The sequence below is a fragment of the Lepidochelys olivacea genome, assembly GCF_965140295.1.
Source record: "Lepidochelys olivacea isolate rLepOli2 genome assembly, chromosome: 1".
Classification (NCBI taxonomy): domain Eukaryota; kingdom Metazoa; phylum Chordata; order Testudines; family Cheloniidae; genus Lepidochelys; species Lepidochelys olivacea.
In genome coordinates this window covers 212,763,139-212,782,721 of record NC_140411.1, presented here as the reverse complement: position 1 = coordinate 212,782,721, position 19,583 = coordinate 212,763,139, and the positions used below count along the sequence as shown (strand labels likewise).

The 19,583-nt window shown below is 44.9% G+C and overlaps 1 protein-coding gene across 7 annotated transcripts in view; it reads left to right on the top strand.

The window, feature by feature from the left end:
- The window catches only part of PIANP (PILR alpha associated neural protein), a 39,565-nt gene extending 22,443 nt beyond the window's left edge, over positions 1-17,122 (top strand). For 5 of the 7 annotated variants that reach the window (XM_084620698.1, XM_084620701.1, XM_084620697.1 and 2 more), the window contains 5 exons: positions 9,053-9,121; positions 9,334-9,899; positions 10,084-10,165; positions 10,496-10,723; positions 11,099-17,122. In XM_084620698.1, the coding sequence (XP_084476824.1) occupies positions 9,105-9,121; positions 9,334-9,899; positions 10,084-10,165; positions 10,496-10,723; positions 11,099-11,120 (915 nt within the window). In that variant the 5' untranslated portion in view covers positions 9,053-9,104 and the 3' untranslated portion in view covers positions 11,121-17,122. Of the gene's footprint in view, positions 1-1,028; positions 1,152-9,052; positions 9,122-9,333; positions 9,900-10,083; positions 10,166-10,495; positions 10,724-11,098 lie in introns of those variants that run through there. The other 2 variants (XM_084620702.1, XM_084620703.1) reach the window with 2 other exon arrangements.
- The last annotated feature ends 2,461 nt before the right edge of the window (positions 17,123-19,583 follow it).

The following is a 19,583-nucleotide window of genomic DNA, read 5'->3' as shown; positions in this document are numbered from 1 at the left end:
AAGGCATCATATTGGTATTTAAGCAAAACTATCATAGTGAAATGATTAAGTGGATGGTAGCGGATAACAGCTCCTCCACCGACACATCACTGGCGTCACTCAACTTGAAAGAAGTCTGTCACCTTGGCGGGAAAGCCTGGGATGCTATCTCTGCACGTTGCATTGAACGATGCTGGATAAAGGGTCTTGGTCCAGTTTTTCTGTCATCTACACACGATGACGGTAATGACAACGAGCTTGAATTTACAAGATTCATTGAAGACAACGTATGTTTAGCCCAAGAAGCACTCAGAGAATATGAGCACAGTCATCATGATATCCTCAGCCGGTTTTCAGCAGATGACATCTGCCCCATATATGAACACATCTCAGATGACGAAATTGTTGCAAATGTCAATGGGAAGAATGAAGCTGCACCACCAGAGCCCAAAACCAGTGGCGCTAATGACAATGATGAGGATGATGGCACCTCAACTCCCCCACCAAAAGTGTCCAAGGTAGTAGAGCACTTAGAAGCTAGTTTGAGGGGCTGGAAACTCAAGACGTGGACAGCGTCAAAATCCTCCGACTCGGAAGCATTCTTGACTTTGCTAGAAGCCAACAGCAAATAAGCAGACCACACTAGATAGCTTTTTTTTTTTTAAAGAAGTGATGAAATTTAAAATTATGGAGTCATGCAACCAGATTGACTTTGCACTCTGCGCAATGATTAGTATAGTCCATTTCACATGTTTCTTTCATATACATGTAATTAAATTATTACTTCTGTGTTTAAAACACGCTGGGATAACCGTGGTTTTTAACAAGACTTAAACTGACTGGCTTGAAATGGTAAATTTTTGTAACCCCGCTCAAAAGCGACCCCCATATTTATCGCTATCAAATTTTTTGGACCCCAATTATCGCATTATAGTGGGGTTTTACTGTAGTTATTTTAACAATATTAACACACAGGTGAACCAGACTGATTCCAGTTGTATGTTTGTCGGTCTTCAGTTGAGACAAGGGGACCGTGGCATAAACTAGAACCTGGTCTGCCAGCATCAGAGTGGAATCCCCACCCAAGGGCACCAGAACTCCTGCTTCTAGCCCCGGAGTAAAGCTGGATTCAGACTCCCAGCTCCTGAGCACAGGAAGATCTGCACCTGCAGGTACCAGCCTGGGATTCACACTTCCAGCTGCCAGAGGCAGTGGCATCCACACCCCCAGGACATTAGGGCTGAAATTCACACACTCATGCACACAGGTACTGTGTTGCAGGGTGCTAGCACCAGGATTTGCATTCCCAGATCTTTAACACAGCCTGAGGCACTGACACACACATTCACACTCACAGCCCCTAAGCACAGCAGGATCTGCATTACAGGGCATTAGGACTGTGATTCATGCCACCTGCACCTAAACTCCCAAGTGCTGGGATTCCACTCCCAACATCCCCTCCCAAGTATAGGTGGAACGAAGCTTCAGTTCAGTAGCACAGAGATTTACACTCCCATCCTCCATGTAGGATTCCCACCCCCAGGACAATAGCAGCCAGATTCCTACTCCCAGCCATTGAGTGCAGAAAGATCTGCACCACAGAGCACTACCTCTGGAATTCACATTCCCAGCCCCTAAGCACAGCAGGATCCTTATCCTGGGGCCCTAATGTCTAGTGCAGTCTGGGCAGGTGGTAAGCTGCACCTCGGAGCACTATTGCTAGGATTCGCACACCAACCTTCTGAGCCTGGTGGGATCCACACCCCAGGACACTAGCGCTGGGTTTCACACTGTCATTCCCAAAATACAAAGGGGTCCATGCCCTGGGACAGTAGCATAAGGATTTGCTGCCAGTCTCTCAAGCATGTTTAATCTTCTAGGGCAACATGATGCGTGGGAGGGATAGCTCAGTGGTTTGAGCGTTGGCCTGCTAAACCCAGGGTTGTGAGTTCAATCCTTGAGGGGGCCATTTAGGGATCTGCGGCAAAAACTGGGGATTCGTCCTGCTTTAAGCAGGGGGTTGGACTAGATGATCTCCTGAGGTCCCTTCCAACCCTGATATTCTATGATAATAATCCAGATAACCTAGGTCCTGCTAGGAATCCTTTGGGCTCTGCGGGAACCTCACCCTATCAGGTGTCTTTGGGCTGAGCTGCATTTGAACATCTTCCATGCAAGTTCTAGGTCTCACTCTATCCATCACAGCTTGGGAGTAATGTAACCCCTGCATCAATGGGATGCAGTGGCAAGAGTGGCTACTGATCTCCCCCCATTTTCGTATCCAGGGGAACCCCAGGTTCTCTTCACAGGGTCATCCTGTCACGTGTGGGAGCGGGAGAGGTTGCATTAGCAGATGGATGAGGTTTTTCCCCCTCTGTGAAACTTGTTTAAACATTTAGCAGAAGAGACCTAAAAATATCCCCACTTAACACGTCAGGGAGGACATCTCCCTTGCCCCACAGTTGGTGTGACACTCGTTACCTACCAATAGGAAGGGACTTTCATTTAAAAGGGTGTGGGGAGGGGGGGATTGTTTTTAATTAATGACATGACAGGGGGAGACTAAACAGGAGGGGATGGCAAAAACCTCCAAAGGGCTCTGTGGAGCTTGGGAGTGGAAGTTGTGCAACAGGTTGGCCCTTGAGTCAGCCCTGGCAGGACATTCTCCATGCTCAGTGATTCATGAGTTTCACCCAGACATATGCACACACAGACTGTTTTCCACCCCTCCACTGGGTACCAAGACAGAGCAGCAGGACCTGTCAATGGGTTCCCCGCACATACACGTCCTCATTGACCCTGAGGATAATATTATGTAGCTACCACAAAGAAATTTTCAGAATTTTCAGAATATTCAGAAAATTTTCATATTGATTTTCTGTGTAAAGGTTTTGCTTTATAACGGACTCCCAGTGTCAGGCACCTCCTCACCCCCACATCTTGGAAAAGAGTCTGGGACTCCACTGGGCACTGCTTAGAGGGAGGGGCCTGAGAGATGGAGCATCTCCAGGGCATGAAGGGTAGCAACACCATGCCTCTTAGTGCCATGCTGTTGTACCAATAAAATAAAAACCAGCAGGATCTTATTAAAGGGAAAAAAGGCAAAATACCACATTTATTGTGAATACAGAAAGAATCATAGTAAGCAGTTAGTTATAGTTATAACATTCCATTCAATCTCATATTTATTCACACATTCATTCATACACACACACAGGTTCTGCAAGGTTGTTATCATAGTTACCAGCCTTAGAGTTGCTCATGCCAAGCCACTGGCCAGGTGGCCTGGACATGAGGAGGGAGCAGGGCCTTGTCAGATGCTCATCTCATGCTCCTGGAAGTTGGTTTGCAGAATCAGACCCCCAAGTTCTCACTTTTTAGAGTCTATTTTTATAGGAATTTCTTCCTATGGCAGTCTATGGGAATTGCTTCATCATGCTGTTGCTGAATCAATCAGCAGATAGCACATTCCTGATGGCTCCAAGATGTTATCTTGTTCTTTGGTTCTCCCATTCTTGAGGCTGTTGGGTGGATTCCAGTCTGCCCTCCGGGGGGTCCTCTGGTTATTTCCGCTTGACGCCTTCTTCAGCCGATGGACACTGGATTCTTAGGCTGGCACCTCCCTGATCATTCAGTTATTATCCACACCAAGCATCCATCCACATACATCCTCTATCTCTATTTTAATCACAATGGTTAATACAACAAAAGGGCGGGGAGTCTCTGGGTGCTGTTTCTGTTGTTAGAGTATTGCTTTGAGTCTCTCTCTCTGTGAATTGCTTTGAGAACAGACTCTGTCTTAGAATGTACTAACACAATTAGCAGCTTGCAACTTTCACACATAGAGGGAGAAAAACAGTACCAAAAACCAAGAGATCTCTTAATTAGTAATACCCTGGAATTTAAACTATGGGGAATCAAACTCATTTGTGATTTTAATACAGAACTTCTTTAATATGATCCAACATAATCCCCCTTTTGACACTAAGATTTATAATCGTCAGTGTCACTTTCTATGTAGCCTATTCAAGAGAAAGTACTGTGAGGCAATTTGAGTTTGTGATTCCAATTCATGCCACATACATGATCCCAGTGATGTATCTTTACTACAAGGTTCTGGGGCAACAGGCAAGGTGAGGCACACCCATTTTTGAGGAGTCCATTCGGTACAACCTCTAGTGTCCAATAGCTTCCCTCCCTCCCCAGCGCACTGGCTCAAGGTCCAGGGTAGCCAGAAGGATCCCATGTGTAATATGGGGAGTGGGCGAACCTTCAATACCTTTGCCTCCAGGGACTGTTGGTGTGCAATTTTGACAACAATTTCTCCCATTAACAAGTCTGGTTTACAATACTGGAAACATATTGCATCCATTCATATTGATAAGTGTCAAACAGTGATCTCTTTCTTTTTTAACAAATGCATCAAACCCTTAATATTTCCCAATATGACCCAGAACATTTTGTGTTCCAAAGTAGCTAGTGCAAGTTTCTGCATTTCAGTGCATCCCATAGCTATGGCTGTGTAGTTTCCTATTTCTAATATTTTTTTTTTCTTATGGATAAGCCATGTGGTAGTATTAAGCCATTACTAAAGATTCCATCGGCCTTTTAGGTTACCCAGACCAATTTGGACCAAGTCTACATTGGCATGTACTTGTTTTTGTATCAGGCTGTCCTGTAGCTGGGACAGAAAGCTTAATTTATTTTTAAGTTCCTGCATGTCTTCAGTATTTTTTTTTTTTTTTTTTAAAACACACAACAGTGCTAGCAACAAGACAAAACACAAGACAAAACATAGAACACAGAACACAATTTCTATTGTGATAGTAGATTCATGGTATTGGGTTGCTTTTCAGCTGGCATCAGCTTTTCCTGATTTTCTGAAAGACAAAAAGAACATGTTTCTACCCCTTTTGGGGTGGCAGATTATTGCTTAAAATATTTCTTTTACAAATACCCTTGCTGATTGCAGGCAAAACAGAGGAATTGCCCCCACATTTTCCTGTTTTTGTTCTATAGGCAGGCCAGGTTTCAATGGCTTTTATCTTTTAAGGTTTATGGGGAAATTATCCCACTGTTTAGTCATTAAATCCCTGAGTTTTCCTTCTTATACAAAAAGAAAAGGAGTACTTGTGGCACCTTAGAGACTAACCAATTTATTTGAGCATGAGCTTTCGTGAGCTACAGCTCACTTCATCGGAGCCTTCTTATACAGCAGACCAAGTTTATAATGTTTTTCCTGCTGTGTTAAGCTTTAAGTTTTATTTACAGGTAATAACTGAGAAGCATCATTACCATACTACCTTAAAGGATTTTTCCAAAAATCATACACACTATACGTTGTTACACGGATACTTATGATCATTAAATTTATTAAAATTATCTTGTTATCCCATGCCTTTTATTTAGACAATTTGTTTGCTGACCAGGTATGTCCTTTATCTGCAGCTCCTTTGTGCTGCTAGTTCTTTCCTTCCTTTATCATTTGGGTAATTTGCATTTTCACAGAAACTTCCTGCTTTTGGATTTAAAGCCATCAGCAGCTCAGAGACTCTATCTTAAAAGGGACACAATCAACTTTCACCAGAGTTTTGATTACTTTTAACTTCTGCTTCCAAAACACACAGCAATCTGAAAAAGAAAACCCAACCTATTGTGGCTCCCTTTGGAGCCCTAATAGCATTTTAATTAAGTAGCATGGTATGTTTGCATTTCGTTTGCCCCTTCTACAATATACCCTGCACGTGTTCTGGGGCAAATGCACATTCCTTCCATAGTTTAACTTCTATAACATTATCTAGATCCATTTTTACATAAGGTGTCACTATTTCTTTTTTTGCTTACAGAGTTTTCATGTACCTTTATCAAAGTGACAGTCTGATTACTCAGAGCCATTTTAAGACTCAGTGTTTCTAACATTGCTTCTTTTTGTTTTGTGCACCTCACCCCTGCTGTTGCTTCAGAGAGGCACTGTCTTTTTTTAATTTTTTTTTTTACTACAACTCTCATCTGCTATTTTGTTACAAAAACAAACAAACAAACAAAAAACAAACAAAAAGAATTCAATTTTTTTTTTATATTCTCCTGATTTTGACTGCCCTGCTGCAGCCACAACTTAAAAACATTTTAAATTTTGTAAAGCATTGAGTTACCTTTTAAGGGTTAAATGCCAAATCCCAAAGCCAAACAACACTAATTACCTGTGTCTAGCAAAAAGGTCTGTCAGTTTTGCAACTTTGAATTAAAGAGTCAAATGGATTTTTAGTGGCATTATTTAAAACAAAAACAAAACTAACTGGTCCTTAGAACTTTACATATTTACACACACACAGACAGATACATACACGTTTTCTTTTCCTTAACATCCCTTCCACACTGCTCTGTTTTTTACATCTTACATTCCCTTTATACATTTGAGGCAGTTAAGTTCCAATAGAACCCTCTTATGTTCTTTTATCAAATTTGACTAAATTGTCCAGTCAAATGATTTTAATCAGTTTATTTTTGCCTGGCTAATTTACAGACATTCCTTTGGAAAAGGGCCCATTTTTCTTTCAGAATGACTGCAAAGAAACCAAGAATGCTCTTTCTCTAACACTTTTCCTTTTTAACATTTTCGGTTAAAAGTTGTTTGGGTGAAATACAAAGTTTAACTGCTTAATTCCCTCCAGCCTCTGCAGAGTTAACTTTTTCACTCTTTTTGTATTCCTGGAGTGCCTCTTTCACTATTTTCAGCTGGCTTTGGATATTTGTAGCCAGCACCTTCCAATTGTCTGCTCCCTTTTCCGTTTGTGCCTTTTCCTCTTTACATGAAGACAAGCGGAGGGAAGAATCCTTACATGCCTCCCACAACAACCAAATTGCTGCTGCATCTCTTTTGGCAGCACTAGAAGGTTTGTATATGAGGATATACTGAGCCAATCTATCCTCTAGGTCCGAAATAGTGCAGACATCAGCTAGGGCTTGTTTAGTCTAAGGACTGTGCCCAAATTTTTGAAGGATTTGTTTAAAAGGTGTAATTTCTTTAACAAAAGGTGAGGTTGGAGTTCCTTCTGACTCCATTCCTCCCTCTGGTACTGGCTTACCCTGTTTTCTTTTAAACATCTTAACATGGATATTTCAATCTCTTTGTCACTGCTGGTATTACTTAGCAAGTGACACAGCCTAGATTCTGAAATCATAGCTTAATCTATGCGTTTTTCCCCTGCTACCTTCTCGGAGGCCAGCAGGGCCCCTGCTACCTTCTCGGAGGCCAGCAGGGCCCCTGCTACCTTCTCGGAGGCCAGCAGGGCCCCTGCTACCTTCTCGGAGGCCAGCAGGTCTGGTTAACCTAATAGAAATGCCTAGCTCACTAGAGCTGGCGGTGTGCACACCAATATTTACAATAACTGAGGTTTTTTACCAATATTCCCCCTTTCGCAATTCTCCACCAAAATGTTGTACCAAAAAAATAAAATCCAGCAGGATCTTATTAAAGGGAAAAAAGGCAAAATACCACATTTATTGTGAATACAGAAAGAATCATAGTAAGCAGTTAGTTATAGTTATAACATTCCATTCAATCTCATATTTATTCACACACACACACACACACACACACAGGTTCTGCAAGGTTGTTATCATAGTTACCAGCCTTAGAGTTGCTCATGCCAAGCCACTGGCCAGGTGGCCTGGACATGAGGAGGGAGCAGGGCCTTGTCAGATGCTCATCTCATGCTCCTGGAAGTTGGTTTGCAGAATCAGACCCCCAAGTTCTCACTTTTTAGAGTCTATTTTTATAGGAATTTCTTCCTATGGCAGTCTATGGGAATTGCTTCATCATGCTGTTGCTGAATCAATCAGCAGATAGCACATTCCTGATGGCTCCAAGATGTTATCTTGTTCTTTGGTTCTCCCATTCTTGAGGCTGTTGGGTGGATTCCAGTCTGCCCTCCGGGGGGTCCTCTGGTTATTTCCACTTGACGCCTTCTTCAGCCGATGGACACTGGATTCTTAGGCTGGCACCTCCCTGATCATTCAGTTATTATCTACACCAAGCATCCATCCGCATACATCCTCTATCTCTATTTTAATCACAATTATTAATACAACAAAAGGGCGGGGAGTCTCTGGGTGCTGTTTCTGTTGTTAGAGTATTGCTTTGAGTCTCTCTCTGTGTATTGCTTTGAGAACAGACTCTGTCTTAGAATGTACTAACACAATTAGCAGCTTGCAAGTTTCACACATAGAGGGAGAGAAACAGCACCAAAAACCAAGAGATCTCTTAATTAGTAATACCCTGGAATTTAAACTATGGGGAATCAAACTCATTTGTGATTTTAATACAGAACTCCTTTAATATGATCCAACAATGCTAGAATGTAGGGAGAATGGGCCTGGCCAGACTATAAATCCAATCAACAAAATCAGTCCTTAGTTTACTATTATCTATGCTAGGTAACAATATTTTAATAGAGAAAGTGGGAAAGAGTGGCAGAAAGGAGAGAGAGAGAGAGTGTGAGAGAGAGACCTGGAACAGATGGTATGGAAAAGCTAATTTCATGTTAGCCAATGGGAATGTAAATATTAAATATTTGGTAGGCACATTTTTGCTCTTAAATTCTTTAGGAAGTCTGGACTTTTGCAGATGATTCATTCTCACTTTCATAATTTTCTTTATCACTGTTGTTTTTTCCCATTTTCTCTTTCTGTGACACACAATGGAAGAGTCTCTTTTTTTTAAATAAATGGATTACTCACTCCACACTATAAGCAAACATAAGAATGAAGATTCCAACTTGTTCTAGTGACAAGCAAACAAAGATACTGAATTTCTCTCTTGACCTTCAGACGCAGCAGTCCCCGGGGAAATTGTGTGCGCATATGCATGAGTGTTTGTGTGACTATGTGAGTCTGCAGCTTGTGTGTATATTCAAGATGGGTGTCTGTAGACTGAGGGGCCTCAGCAGAGCTGTTTGTTGGGGCCCAGGCCATGAATAGCCAGGGATGATTGAAGGCTGCACATCAGTACTGAGGGACACCAGGAGTGGTGGAGATGATGTGCACTGGACCTCCTTTTTTTTTTGTCTCTTAGTGAAGAATATGAGACGAGGTGGTTGCTGAGTGAAGAAACTGTTGCATCTGCTATGGAGTCAGGTACCTGGTAAGTTCACAACTTTCAAAGTTAACTGATAATGTAGAAGGCACAACGCAGAATGGGAAAGGAACACTGGCTAGCTCCCCACTTAGCCAGTGCTCCTTGCAAGAGCCACCGTAGGAAGGGGGATAGGAATGCTGTGGTGGGAGCTCTCAGCTACTCCAGTCCTGGCATCTCCCAGCAGGAGGTACTCTTCTGATAACTCTCTCTCCCCACAGTGTAATGCTCCCACTAGTTTCCTGCCTCCACTCGCTGCAGCTCTGGACTGTCCTGCTTCTGGCCTTAGCAGTCTCTTCACATGGCGTCTGGTCTCTTCGCTCCCGGAGTCCCCTTGCTCCCCGGCCACTCTGTGCCCGTCGCAGTCCCTCAGCTGCCAGGCCTGTTTGCATTTGGGACAAGATCTCACCGTCAGAGAGAGACTCTCGCTTCATCACACTGCGCCAGCGATCTCTGACACCACGGGATGGGGAGCTGCGTCATGTGATGCGGCTGAGGCGCCAGGCCCCAGGGGCCCGGCCTGCCACCCCCTCTGGGTTTGAGGAAGGGCTACCTTCATCCCAGTACCCCTGGGCCATTGTATGGGGCCCCACAGTGTCAGATGAGGATGGAGGTGATCCCAACTCAGCCAATCCAGGCTTCCCACCTCTGGGTTACACCTTTGTTTCACCACACGGGATGGCAACGGCACAACCCAACTCCCACTCGCTGCTGCACAATGCGGGCCTCAACCTGCGGGAGACCCCCGCCACGCTGAGGCCCTTCTTGTTTGGGCCCCGGGGGGAAGGTAAATCTGCTCTACATCTCTTTCACCCTGTTCCTTATGGCACCCCCTGCTGTGAAAGGCCAGGAGTGCACTCTTGGGTGGGAGGGGAGGGACTCCCCACACCAAGCCCTCCTGCCCCTTTCCCTGCAGTGCCTTTGGCCGGGTGTCAGATGTGGCTCTCACACACTTACTCTGTCTCTCTCAGGTGTGGATCCTCAGCTGTATGTTACTATCACAATCTCCATCATTATTGTCCTAGTTGCCACTGGGATAATATTCAAGTTCTGGTGAGTGGGGTTTAAGGGTGTGGATGTCTTCCTGCTTGGGCATCTGCAAGGCTGCTCTGGGAGTGAGTGGACTCCACTCGTTCTGGGGGCTCATAGTGCCAGAGACACTGCTTGGACTTGGTGGGGTGCACTTGGAAGGGGTTTTGGGGACAAGAATCTCACTGTGCTCAGGGTGCTGTGTGCATGAGGGAGGTTTGGACGTGGACCCCACTGTTCTCACGGTGCTGGGTGTATCAGAGGCTTAGGGGCACAGACCCCACTGTTCTCAAGGTTCTGGGTACCTTAGGGGTTGAGGCCTCCCCTAGTTTCAGTGACCCTCTCTCACTGCAGCTGGGACCGTAGTCAGAAGCGTCGTCGTCACTCTGGCCAGCAGAGTGGGGTGCGGCAGCAGGAGAGTCAGCAGCCACTCACAGACCTGTCGCCCACCACAGTCAGCATCCTCGGACCCTATGGAGACCCAATGGTCCCGTCACCTGAGACGGAGGAGCCCAGGCAGGTCCAGGAGGGTGTAGAGAAACTGGGGGGCCAGGGGAAGAGCAGGACCTTCCAGCTCAACCGGTGAGTGACAGAAAGGAGGATAGTAAGATGGGGTTAGGAACTGGGGAAGAGAGAGAGGATGAAAAGAATGCTGGAACAAGAAGAGACAGACAGAGGGAGGGAGAGAATGAAATTCTCTGATGAATGTCTTTGAAGCCCAGGGCAAAGCGGGATTGTTTAGTGTGGGAACCAAGTGGGGAGGGGAGCTCAGGAGCTGTCCTCCAGTGCTGAGGGGTCTGTGAGCCTGGGTTGTCCTCTCTCTAAGGGAAGGCCCTGTTGCTTGAGATGCTAGGCACTAGAAGCCTTGGGGAGAGGGTAGGGATGGGGAGCAGTCCTAGCCAAGAAGGGAGAGGCATCTTCCATCTGATTTTTATTTCACTCCCTTTTTTCCCCCAGGATCCCACTGGTAAACCTGTGAGAGCAGCAGAGCTGGCTTCTACAACCCTTCTTGTCACATCCAGGGAGTGTTCTGTTGCCTCTGCTACACCAGAAACAAGTTGCTTGTGCCACAACTTTCCACCACCATCATTAACTTAACCATCCCAGGATGTGCTTGGGCAATGGACAGACTGGGCCTCACTGGTCCCATGCTGGGGGAGAGAAAGCATGGGGATAACCCACAAGATGGGGTGACAAGGGAGTGGGGGGCACAAGAGCAGTTGGTGTTGTGAAATCTAAACCTCCTGACCCTCCCCCAACATACACAATGCACTTTGATCTCTGAGAATAACCCACCAGTGCATGCCTAAGATGGGGGTACGGGAGGTGGAGAGGCAAGGTCCTACCCCCAGTCCCAACCCCTCTGTTTGTTCCTTCCTGTGTCGTGTGCTTTGAAGTGTCTTCCGAATAGCTGGAGCTCCATGGGTGCAGAATTCCCAGCCTCAGGCAGGGATTCTGATGGGGTGGGGGTGTCTCTTCTGCTAAGGCCTTGACCTCTCCTAAAGAACCCAGGTACTGGCAGCAGCTACTGGTGGGTGTTGGGAAGACCTCACTCAGCACCTGCCCCCACCCCTTGCCTCTCCCTCTGTCAGTCCTGTCTCTTTGTGTTCTCTTTCTCCCACTGCTCCTCCTCCTCTCTGTCTCTTCCTCTATCACCTGGACATCATCGTCTTTTCTCTCTCACTGGGAAAGGCTGCAGAATAGTTTCCATACTCGCCCTGCTTCCAGGCACTCAGATCTTTTGGACCCCACCTGTCAGGGTTCCCTCCTCACTCTGAACTCCAGGATACAGATGTGGGGACCCACATGAAAGACCCCCTAAGCTTATTTCTACCAGCTTAGGTTAAAACTTCCCCAAGGCACAAATCTCTATTTGTCCTTGGACTGAGGTATGCTGCCACCACCAAGTGATTTAGACAAAGAATCAGGGAAAGGACCACTTGGAGTTCCTATTCCCCCAAAATATCCCCCTAAGCCTACACCCTCCTTTCCTGGGGAGGCTTGAAAAATAAACAAGGTGAGCACAAACCAGACCCTTGGGTTTGTAGGACACTAAAAACCCAATCAGATTCTTAAAAAACTTAAAGAACTTTATTATACAGAAAAAAAGAGTAAAAGAAGCACCTCTGTAAAATTAGGATGGAAGGTAATTTTACAGGACAATCAGATTCAAAACACAGAGGATTTCCCTCTAGGCAAAACTTAAAAGTTACAAAAAAACAGGGCTAAACCTCCCTCCAGCACAGGGAAAATTCACGAGCTAAAACAAAAGATAAACTAACGCATTTCCTTGCTTTGCTTACAATTTTTGTAATCTAGATGCTTAGTTCAAGTAGGGCTTTGGGAGATGTATTTTCCCTGTCCTGATTCCTTGCTGACCCAGAGAGAACCAACAAAGAGAACAAAGCAAAAACCATCCCCCACAGATTTGAAAGTATCTTCTCCCCTTATTGGTCCTTTTGGTCAGGTGCCAACCAGGTTACCTGAGCTTCTTAACACTTTACAGGTAAGGAGGGATTTTATGATACGCCCCGCAAATCATAGACCGTGCTGGACAGCCTGCTTCACACTGGCTGTGATTTCTTCCTGGAGCTCTAGGAGAAAACAGAATAAATAAGACACATACACCTTTAGATATACTACTGATTATATAAAAATTCACAATATTTTTCACATTTCAAGGACAATTTTAACCAGTTGATTCTGGGAAACTTTCACAGGAGAGTGCATCAGCCACTTTGTTAGAAGTTCCTGAAATGTGTTGTATTTCAAAATCAAAATCCTGAAGAGCTAAACTCCACCGAAGAAGTTTTTTGTTATTGTCCTTGACGATACAAAGCCACTGTACCGCAGCATGGTCAGTTTGCAGGTGGAAACACTATCCCCAAAGGTATGGGCATAGCTTCTCCAGAGTGTAGACAATGGCGTAACATTCCTTTTTGCTGATTGACCAGTGGCTTTCCCTCTCGGACAGTTTTTTTTTGCTGAGAAATACAACAGGATGGAATTTTTGATCCAGTCTTTCCTGCATTAAAACTGTTCCTACACCACGCTCGGATGCATCTGTAGTGACCAGGAAAGGTTTGTCAAAGTCTGGACCCCTTAGCACAGGGTCAGAGATGAGTGTCACTTTAAGCTGGTGAAAGGCGTTCTGAGAGACTTCAGTCCACTGAACTGCATTTGGCTGTTTGTTTTTGGTTAAATCTGTCAGTGGGGCGGCAATTTGGCTGTAGTGTGGTACAAATCGCCTGTAATATCCAGCCAAGCCTAAGAAGGATTGGACCTGTTTCTTTGACTTTGGGACAGGCCACTTTTGGATAGCATTCACTTTGGCCTGTAGGGGGTTGATAGTTCCTTGACCCACCTGGTGTCCAAGGTAAGTCACTCTGTTTAGGCCTATTTGATGCTTTTTAGCCTTAATGATTAGTCCTGCCTGCCTTATGCAGACTTTTTGCAGATGCTCCAGGTGTTCTGCCCATGAATCGGAAAAGATGGCCACATAGTCAAGGTAGGCGACTGCAGATTCTCCTAATCCTGCTAGGAGACTATCTACAAGCTTCTGGAAAGTAGCAGGTGCATTTTGCAGGCCAAAAGGGAGCATATTAAAATTCATACAGCCCTACATGGGTGATGAAGGCTGACCTTTCCTTGGCGGCTTCATCCAGCGGTACTTGCCAGCACCCCTTGGTTAAGTCTAAGGTAGAGATGAACTGGGCCCGCCCCAGTTTCTCCAATAGCTCATCTTTGAGTGGCATTGGATAGTTGTCTGGGTGAGTTACAGCATTTAGCTTCTAGTAGTCCACGCAAAAACTTATCTCCCCATCTGGTTTGGGAACTAGAACCATTGGAGACAACCATGCACTGTTAGAGGGGTGGATTACACCCATTTGTAGCATGTTCTGGATCTCCTGTTCTATAGCAGTTTTGGCTTGAAGAGACACCTGGTAAGGTTGGTCTCTAATTGGGCGAGCATTACCTGTGTCAATGGAGTGGTATGCCCTTTTGGTCGATCCTGGGGTGGCTAAGATCGTCGGTGTGAAGCTAGTGCACAGCTCCTTGATCTGCTATCGCTGCATATGACCAAGGGTCATGGAGTGGTTCACCTCTTCCACACCACTGTCACTTTTTCTTTCGTAGTAGACCCCTTCGGGCCACTCAGCGTCATCTCATCCATGGGCTGTAAACTGACAAACCTTTAATTCCCTGGAATAAAAGGGCTTTAGAGAATTAAAATGCTTTAAAAAGCTTTAGGCTTTTGGTTTGAGGTGGGGAATGCTATGAGATAGTTAACAGCACCCAAGCGCTCTTGGACCATGAATGTCCCTTCCTATGACGCTTCCATCTTATGGGTCTTGAAAGCCTTCAAGACCATAACCTCGTCCCCTGCTTTGAAGGAACGCTCTCTGGCATGGTTATCATATCAGGCTTTTTGCTCTTCCTGAGCATCTTTTAGGTTTTCTCTAGCAAGGGCTAAAGAGGTTCAGAGGGTATTTTGTAGGTTAGTTACAAAGTCCAGAATGTTAGTTCCTGGAGAAGGTATAAACCCCTCCCATTGCTGCTTCACCAACTGTAATGGTCCCTTAACCTCACGGCCATACACAAGTTCAAATGGTGCAAACCTAAACTGGGGTGTGGTACAGCTCGGTAGGCAAAGAGCAACTGCTGCAACACTAGGTCCAATAATTGGAGTGCTCATTTATGAATTTATGTATCATGGCCCCCAAAATTCCATTAATTTCTCCACCACGCCATTTGTTTGATAGTGGTAAGGGGTGGCAACCAAGTAGTTCACCCCATGAGCTTTCCACAGGCTTTTCATGGTCCCTGCCAGGAAATTTAGTTTCTGAATCCATAAGGATGTCGGAGGGCCAACCTACCCTGGCAAAAATGTCTGTTAATGCCTAGCACACACTTTTAGCCCTGGTGTTGCTTAGAGCTACTGCTTCCGGCCATCGGGTGGCAAAATCCATGAAAGCCAGTATGTACTGCTTTCCTCTGGGTGTCTTTTTTGGAAAAGGACCCAGAATATCCACAGCTACTCACTGAAAGGGAACCTCAGTGATGGGGAGTGGCTGAAGAGGGGCTTTGACCTGATCTTGAGATTTTCCCACTCTTTGGCATGCCTCACAAGACGGGACATAGGTTGAAACATCCTTGCCCATTCCCTCCCAGTGGAAGGACTTCCTCAAACAGTCTTTGGTTCTGTTCACCCCAGGATGGCCACTAGGATGATCATGGGCTAAGCTAAAGAGCTTTACCCGGTACTTAGTTGGAACTACCAGCTGTCTCTTTCTACAACAAACCGGGATTGATTAGAAGAGCTGAGAGGCAGTTTGGTCTCCTCTCCAAGGTGATGTTTTCAGAAAGCTTGAGGCAAAATCCTCTGGCCATTTTGTAGTTCAGGAAGTATGGAAAAACAATCCTGAGCAAGGTAACTGCCCTGCATACAATTCTGAGCAAGTCTTTTATAGGGCTACTGCAAAAGCAGCTGAAGCATAACGCATGGAGACGGCTGGCTGGACAGAACTCTTACTGGGAACTGGGGCTTTGGCTAGGTGTTTGGTGGGGAAGTGGCTTGGATTTAACAAAGGTCTGATGATGGTTTCAGCTGAGCCTTCTATCAGGACCCAAGCGTCCCAAATGGGGTAAGGAAAGGGCAGCGGAGGCAGTGAGGGATTGATGCCATGGGACAGGCAAAGAGGGGACCCACCCTGTCCATGTTGCAAAAGGAAGCAGTTCAGAGGCCACACATGGGAATGTTTTGAGGGTGCTATATACCATTCAGTTACTCCTGGACTGCTCCCAGTCCACCAGACAGCACTTGTGAGAGACAGAAAGACAGAGGTGGGATATTCATAGGCAATTAGGATGGGGCCAAATGCCTAGGACACAACGGTTATGTCCTCACTGCCAGAAAAGGTGTGTTTGTACAATCCTAGTGGAGACAAAGCTCTGGAGTCTCTGCCATGATGCAGCTAGTTGAGGTCAACTATTGACCTCATCTACCTATCTTGCAGTAATAAGTGCCTGTGCCTTGTCCCCACTAGGATTTTACAGTGAGCTAGCCAACATGAGATAGTCATCTCAGCGTAAAGAAACCACTTTGTTTGTGAAGACATAGCCGAAGAGCAAAGACTCCACAGCACAGAGGCCTTCAGTAGATAAACCACAGGAGCAAGAAAAACCCTGGTCCTGCCCAATAGCCCAGCTGTGCAAAGCAATTCACTGGATCTTAGCAGGAGAAGGTCATCATTTCAAGCTTTGCCACCACTAAATTGATTTGTGTTTCAAATGTTAAATTCTCCAGGGTTACTTGGGTCCCACAAGAAACACCATTGTCTCCCTTTATTCTCCTCTTAATGCCTGTCCAGATAGAACCATCTCTTCCTGGTGGAGGGGGAAAGAGACCAAATGGTTTGATGTATTTTCTATTTAATTCACTGACAAGGCTATTGATAGGGACATGAAAGAGTTACCTGTAATTACCTTTATAAAACACAACAAACAAACAATAGACATTTGGAAATGCTGATGTTTAAGTAAAATTACAGGCTTATTTTTTTTAAAACTAGATTGATTTATAACTACGAACTGTTTCCTTATCTAGGATCCATTTTAAACTGTGTCTGTAGCAGGAAATTTGTGGTAGTTTAATCACATCAGTTTACAATGTAATCACTTCAACTGGTTTAACTCTTGCTTAAATTGGTTTGTTTTGTGTTGGTAAATTACCAAATTAAGCTAAACTCATTTAAATGAGGTTTAAACTGATTTAAGCACATCTACATTAGAGATTTTTCACTAGTTTAACTAGATGTTTTTAAAATCAATTTAATTAAATCAGTGCAACTTTTCCAGTATAGATGAGGCTTAAATTTAGGTTCTCAGATCTTCAGTCCATTCACCTGATGAGTTAGGGATGACTGTTCTGCCTTTCCATTTGCAGCAAGAAATATCATAAAAACGTTTGTGGCACATGCAGCTAGTTCAGTGCATGCTGATTGTTTTAGGGAATTTACAAGCTCTGCTGGCAAGAGGTGTGTTAGTAGCTCTGAGTGAAATGTTTTTGGCAAACAGTAATTTCAGCAAAAATGAATTTTTTCAGAGCATGAAAATGATTTGCAAATTCAGTTTGAATTTAATTTTGGCTGAAAAAAGTCAAAGTTTAATCATTTTGAAATGTTTTGTTTTGACTTTTCAAAATGGCATTCCATTTTCAAATTTGGCCAATTTGTGAAGGGTGAAAACATTCTGAAATGGCCAGATAAAAAGGAAATCCCTTCCCCTCCACGCAAGTATTTCATTTTGAGTTGACAACATTTTTTTTCAGATTTTCAATTTGACAATATTTTTTTTAAAAATTGGTTTCAGTCTGATTCAAACTGAATATTTTTTCTGGTTTGGCCTCCCAAACTGAAAAATCTGGTTTTTGCTCACTTTTGTTTGTAAGCTCTGCAAGCTTGTCTGCAAGCTCTCAGTATATTCGCAAAAAAGAAAAGGAGTACTTGTGGCACCTTAGAGACTAACTAGTCTCTAAGGTGCCACAAGTACTCCTTTTCTTTTTGCAAATACAGACTAACACGGCTGCTACTCTGAAACCTCTCAGTATATTGATTTCCTTTATTTAAAAGAAAAGAAACAAACCTAGGAAATGAAATGCAAAAACTTTGTGAATACAGTTTTAAGTTTGCACAAAAAAAAATCAGTAAATGCAGAAGAGAAGTCTCCTGTAGCAACATTACCTCGAATATATTGCACATGTAAAATGCTTTCTTAGTCCAATTTTTCTAACTAAATATTAAGCTAATATGCTACCATTAGCATCATTCATTATCTCACCTGAAACATACAGGATGTGCTATACAATCTGCTGCATTTTCTGACTTTACAATCAAAAAATGTCTTACTAAAACTTCTTGCGTTGGGTAAATAATCTCACTAAGCCTGATTCATCCCTGCCTGGAGCCTTAGGAAGTAATCATTTTCAGCTGTGTACAGTGAGGCTGAAACACTCCCACATCAAATTGTCCACTTGTTCATGCCCAGTTTGCACAGGTGTCAGTGACAACACAAGATACAAGGCTAGGAGAACCAGGCCTTCTGTCTCTCCTTTTCTCTCTGGATCTAGCAGTTTCCCCCTTCCCCACAGATGAGTTGAGTCCTGCAGTAGGAAGTCCTGACTGGACACCTGGGCTAAGCTCCAGATCCCCTAGCACACCCCAGTCAATGTTTCCTTGCAGCCTCAACCCTGCCTCAGGCAGGAGGGGTCAGAGAGATAGCAACAGGCCACCTTCTTTCACTGCCTGCCAGTCCCCACTTCCTTGGCCTGCTGTTTTTCTTACCCACCTTTTCCCCTCTTTCCACTCTCACTTCATGCTCCTGCCCCACGCATCTCTTCCCTCCTGCTGTTTCAGTCTCCCCCTTCTTTTCTTGTTCTCTCTCTCTTTCTCCTGCTCTGTCTTGTTCTGTTTCTTCCCACACCCATTTCTCTCTGTTCTTCCCTTTGTGCCTCCCCCCTTGACTTGCTCTCTCCCTCCCCCACCCCTGTGCGCTGTGATATATATTTTTGTAGGATTCTCTTTTCCTTGTGGTGAAATATTCAGTTCTTGTGGGATGTAAGTTTCAACATTTTTAAATAAATCTTTTCAAAATACTGAAAACAAAACTGCTGCTGTGTATGGTGTCATGGCAGGGAGCCCAAGAGGGCCGTCACCCCAGGGAGACAGGGATGGGGGCATCACACATACAATCCTCTGTCCTGGGCCATAGAGGAGGCAGAATTCAACCCCATTCAATCCTGGGCTTCAGCCCTCTCCTCTAACACACATGCATTACTCCCTGCTCTTGTGGGACCCCCTGCCTTCCATGCAAAGTGTCCTCTCTCTGCCACGGGATGCAGGCTCCAGATTCAGACCCAGGGTGGTGGTTTTGCCTGTTTACATGCAATTTCCAAGCTACAGTCATGGACTCTTCATTGCATGATGATTTCTGATTGAAGCAGAGTGGCAGTAAGAGGAGAGACAGAAACGCTGAAAGAATGGGAGGAAGATGGAGATATGCTGTGAGCAGAAAACTCGCTTGCTCCGTTCCCCTCAGCTGCCTCCGCGATTTCTATTTACAGCATTGCTGCCTCCCCTCCTGGCCACGCTGCTGCTGTTGCTGGTTTCTAGGGCTGCTCTGTAATTAAGCATCCTTGTATCCTTTTACTCCTGCACTTTATTAACTCTGGCAGTGATCACTGGAGGAGTGGCAGAAGCATGTGGGGGAAGGGGAAGGCTGCAAACTACAGCAACATATTGTGGCAGATTTAGATGGTTAGGTTCCCTGGCTACTGTCCTAGGGCCTCTACCCATTGGAGATAGGACCCAGGCTCCCAGTTACTGTCCCAGGGCCCCTTCCTACTGGGGATGGGACACAACCCCCACCATTACTGTCCTGGGAC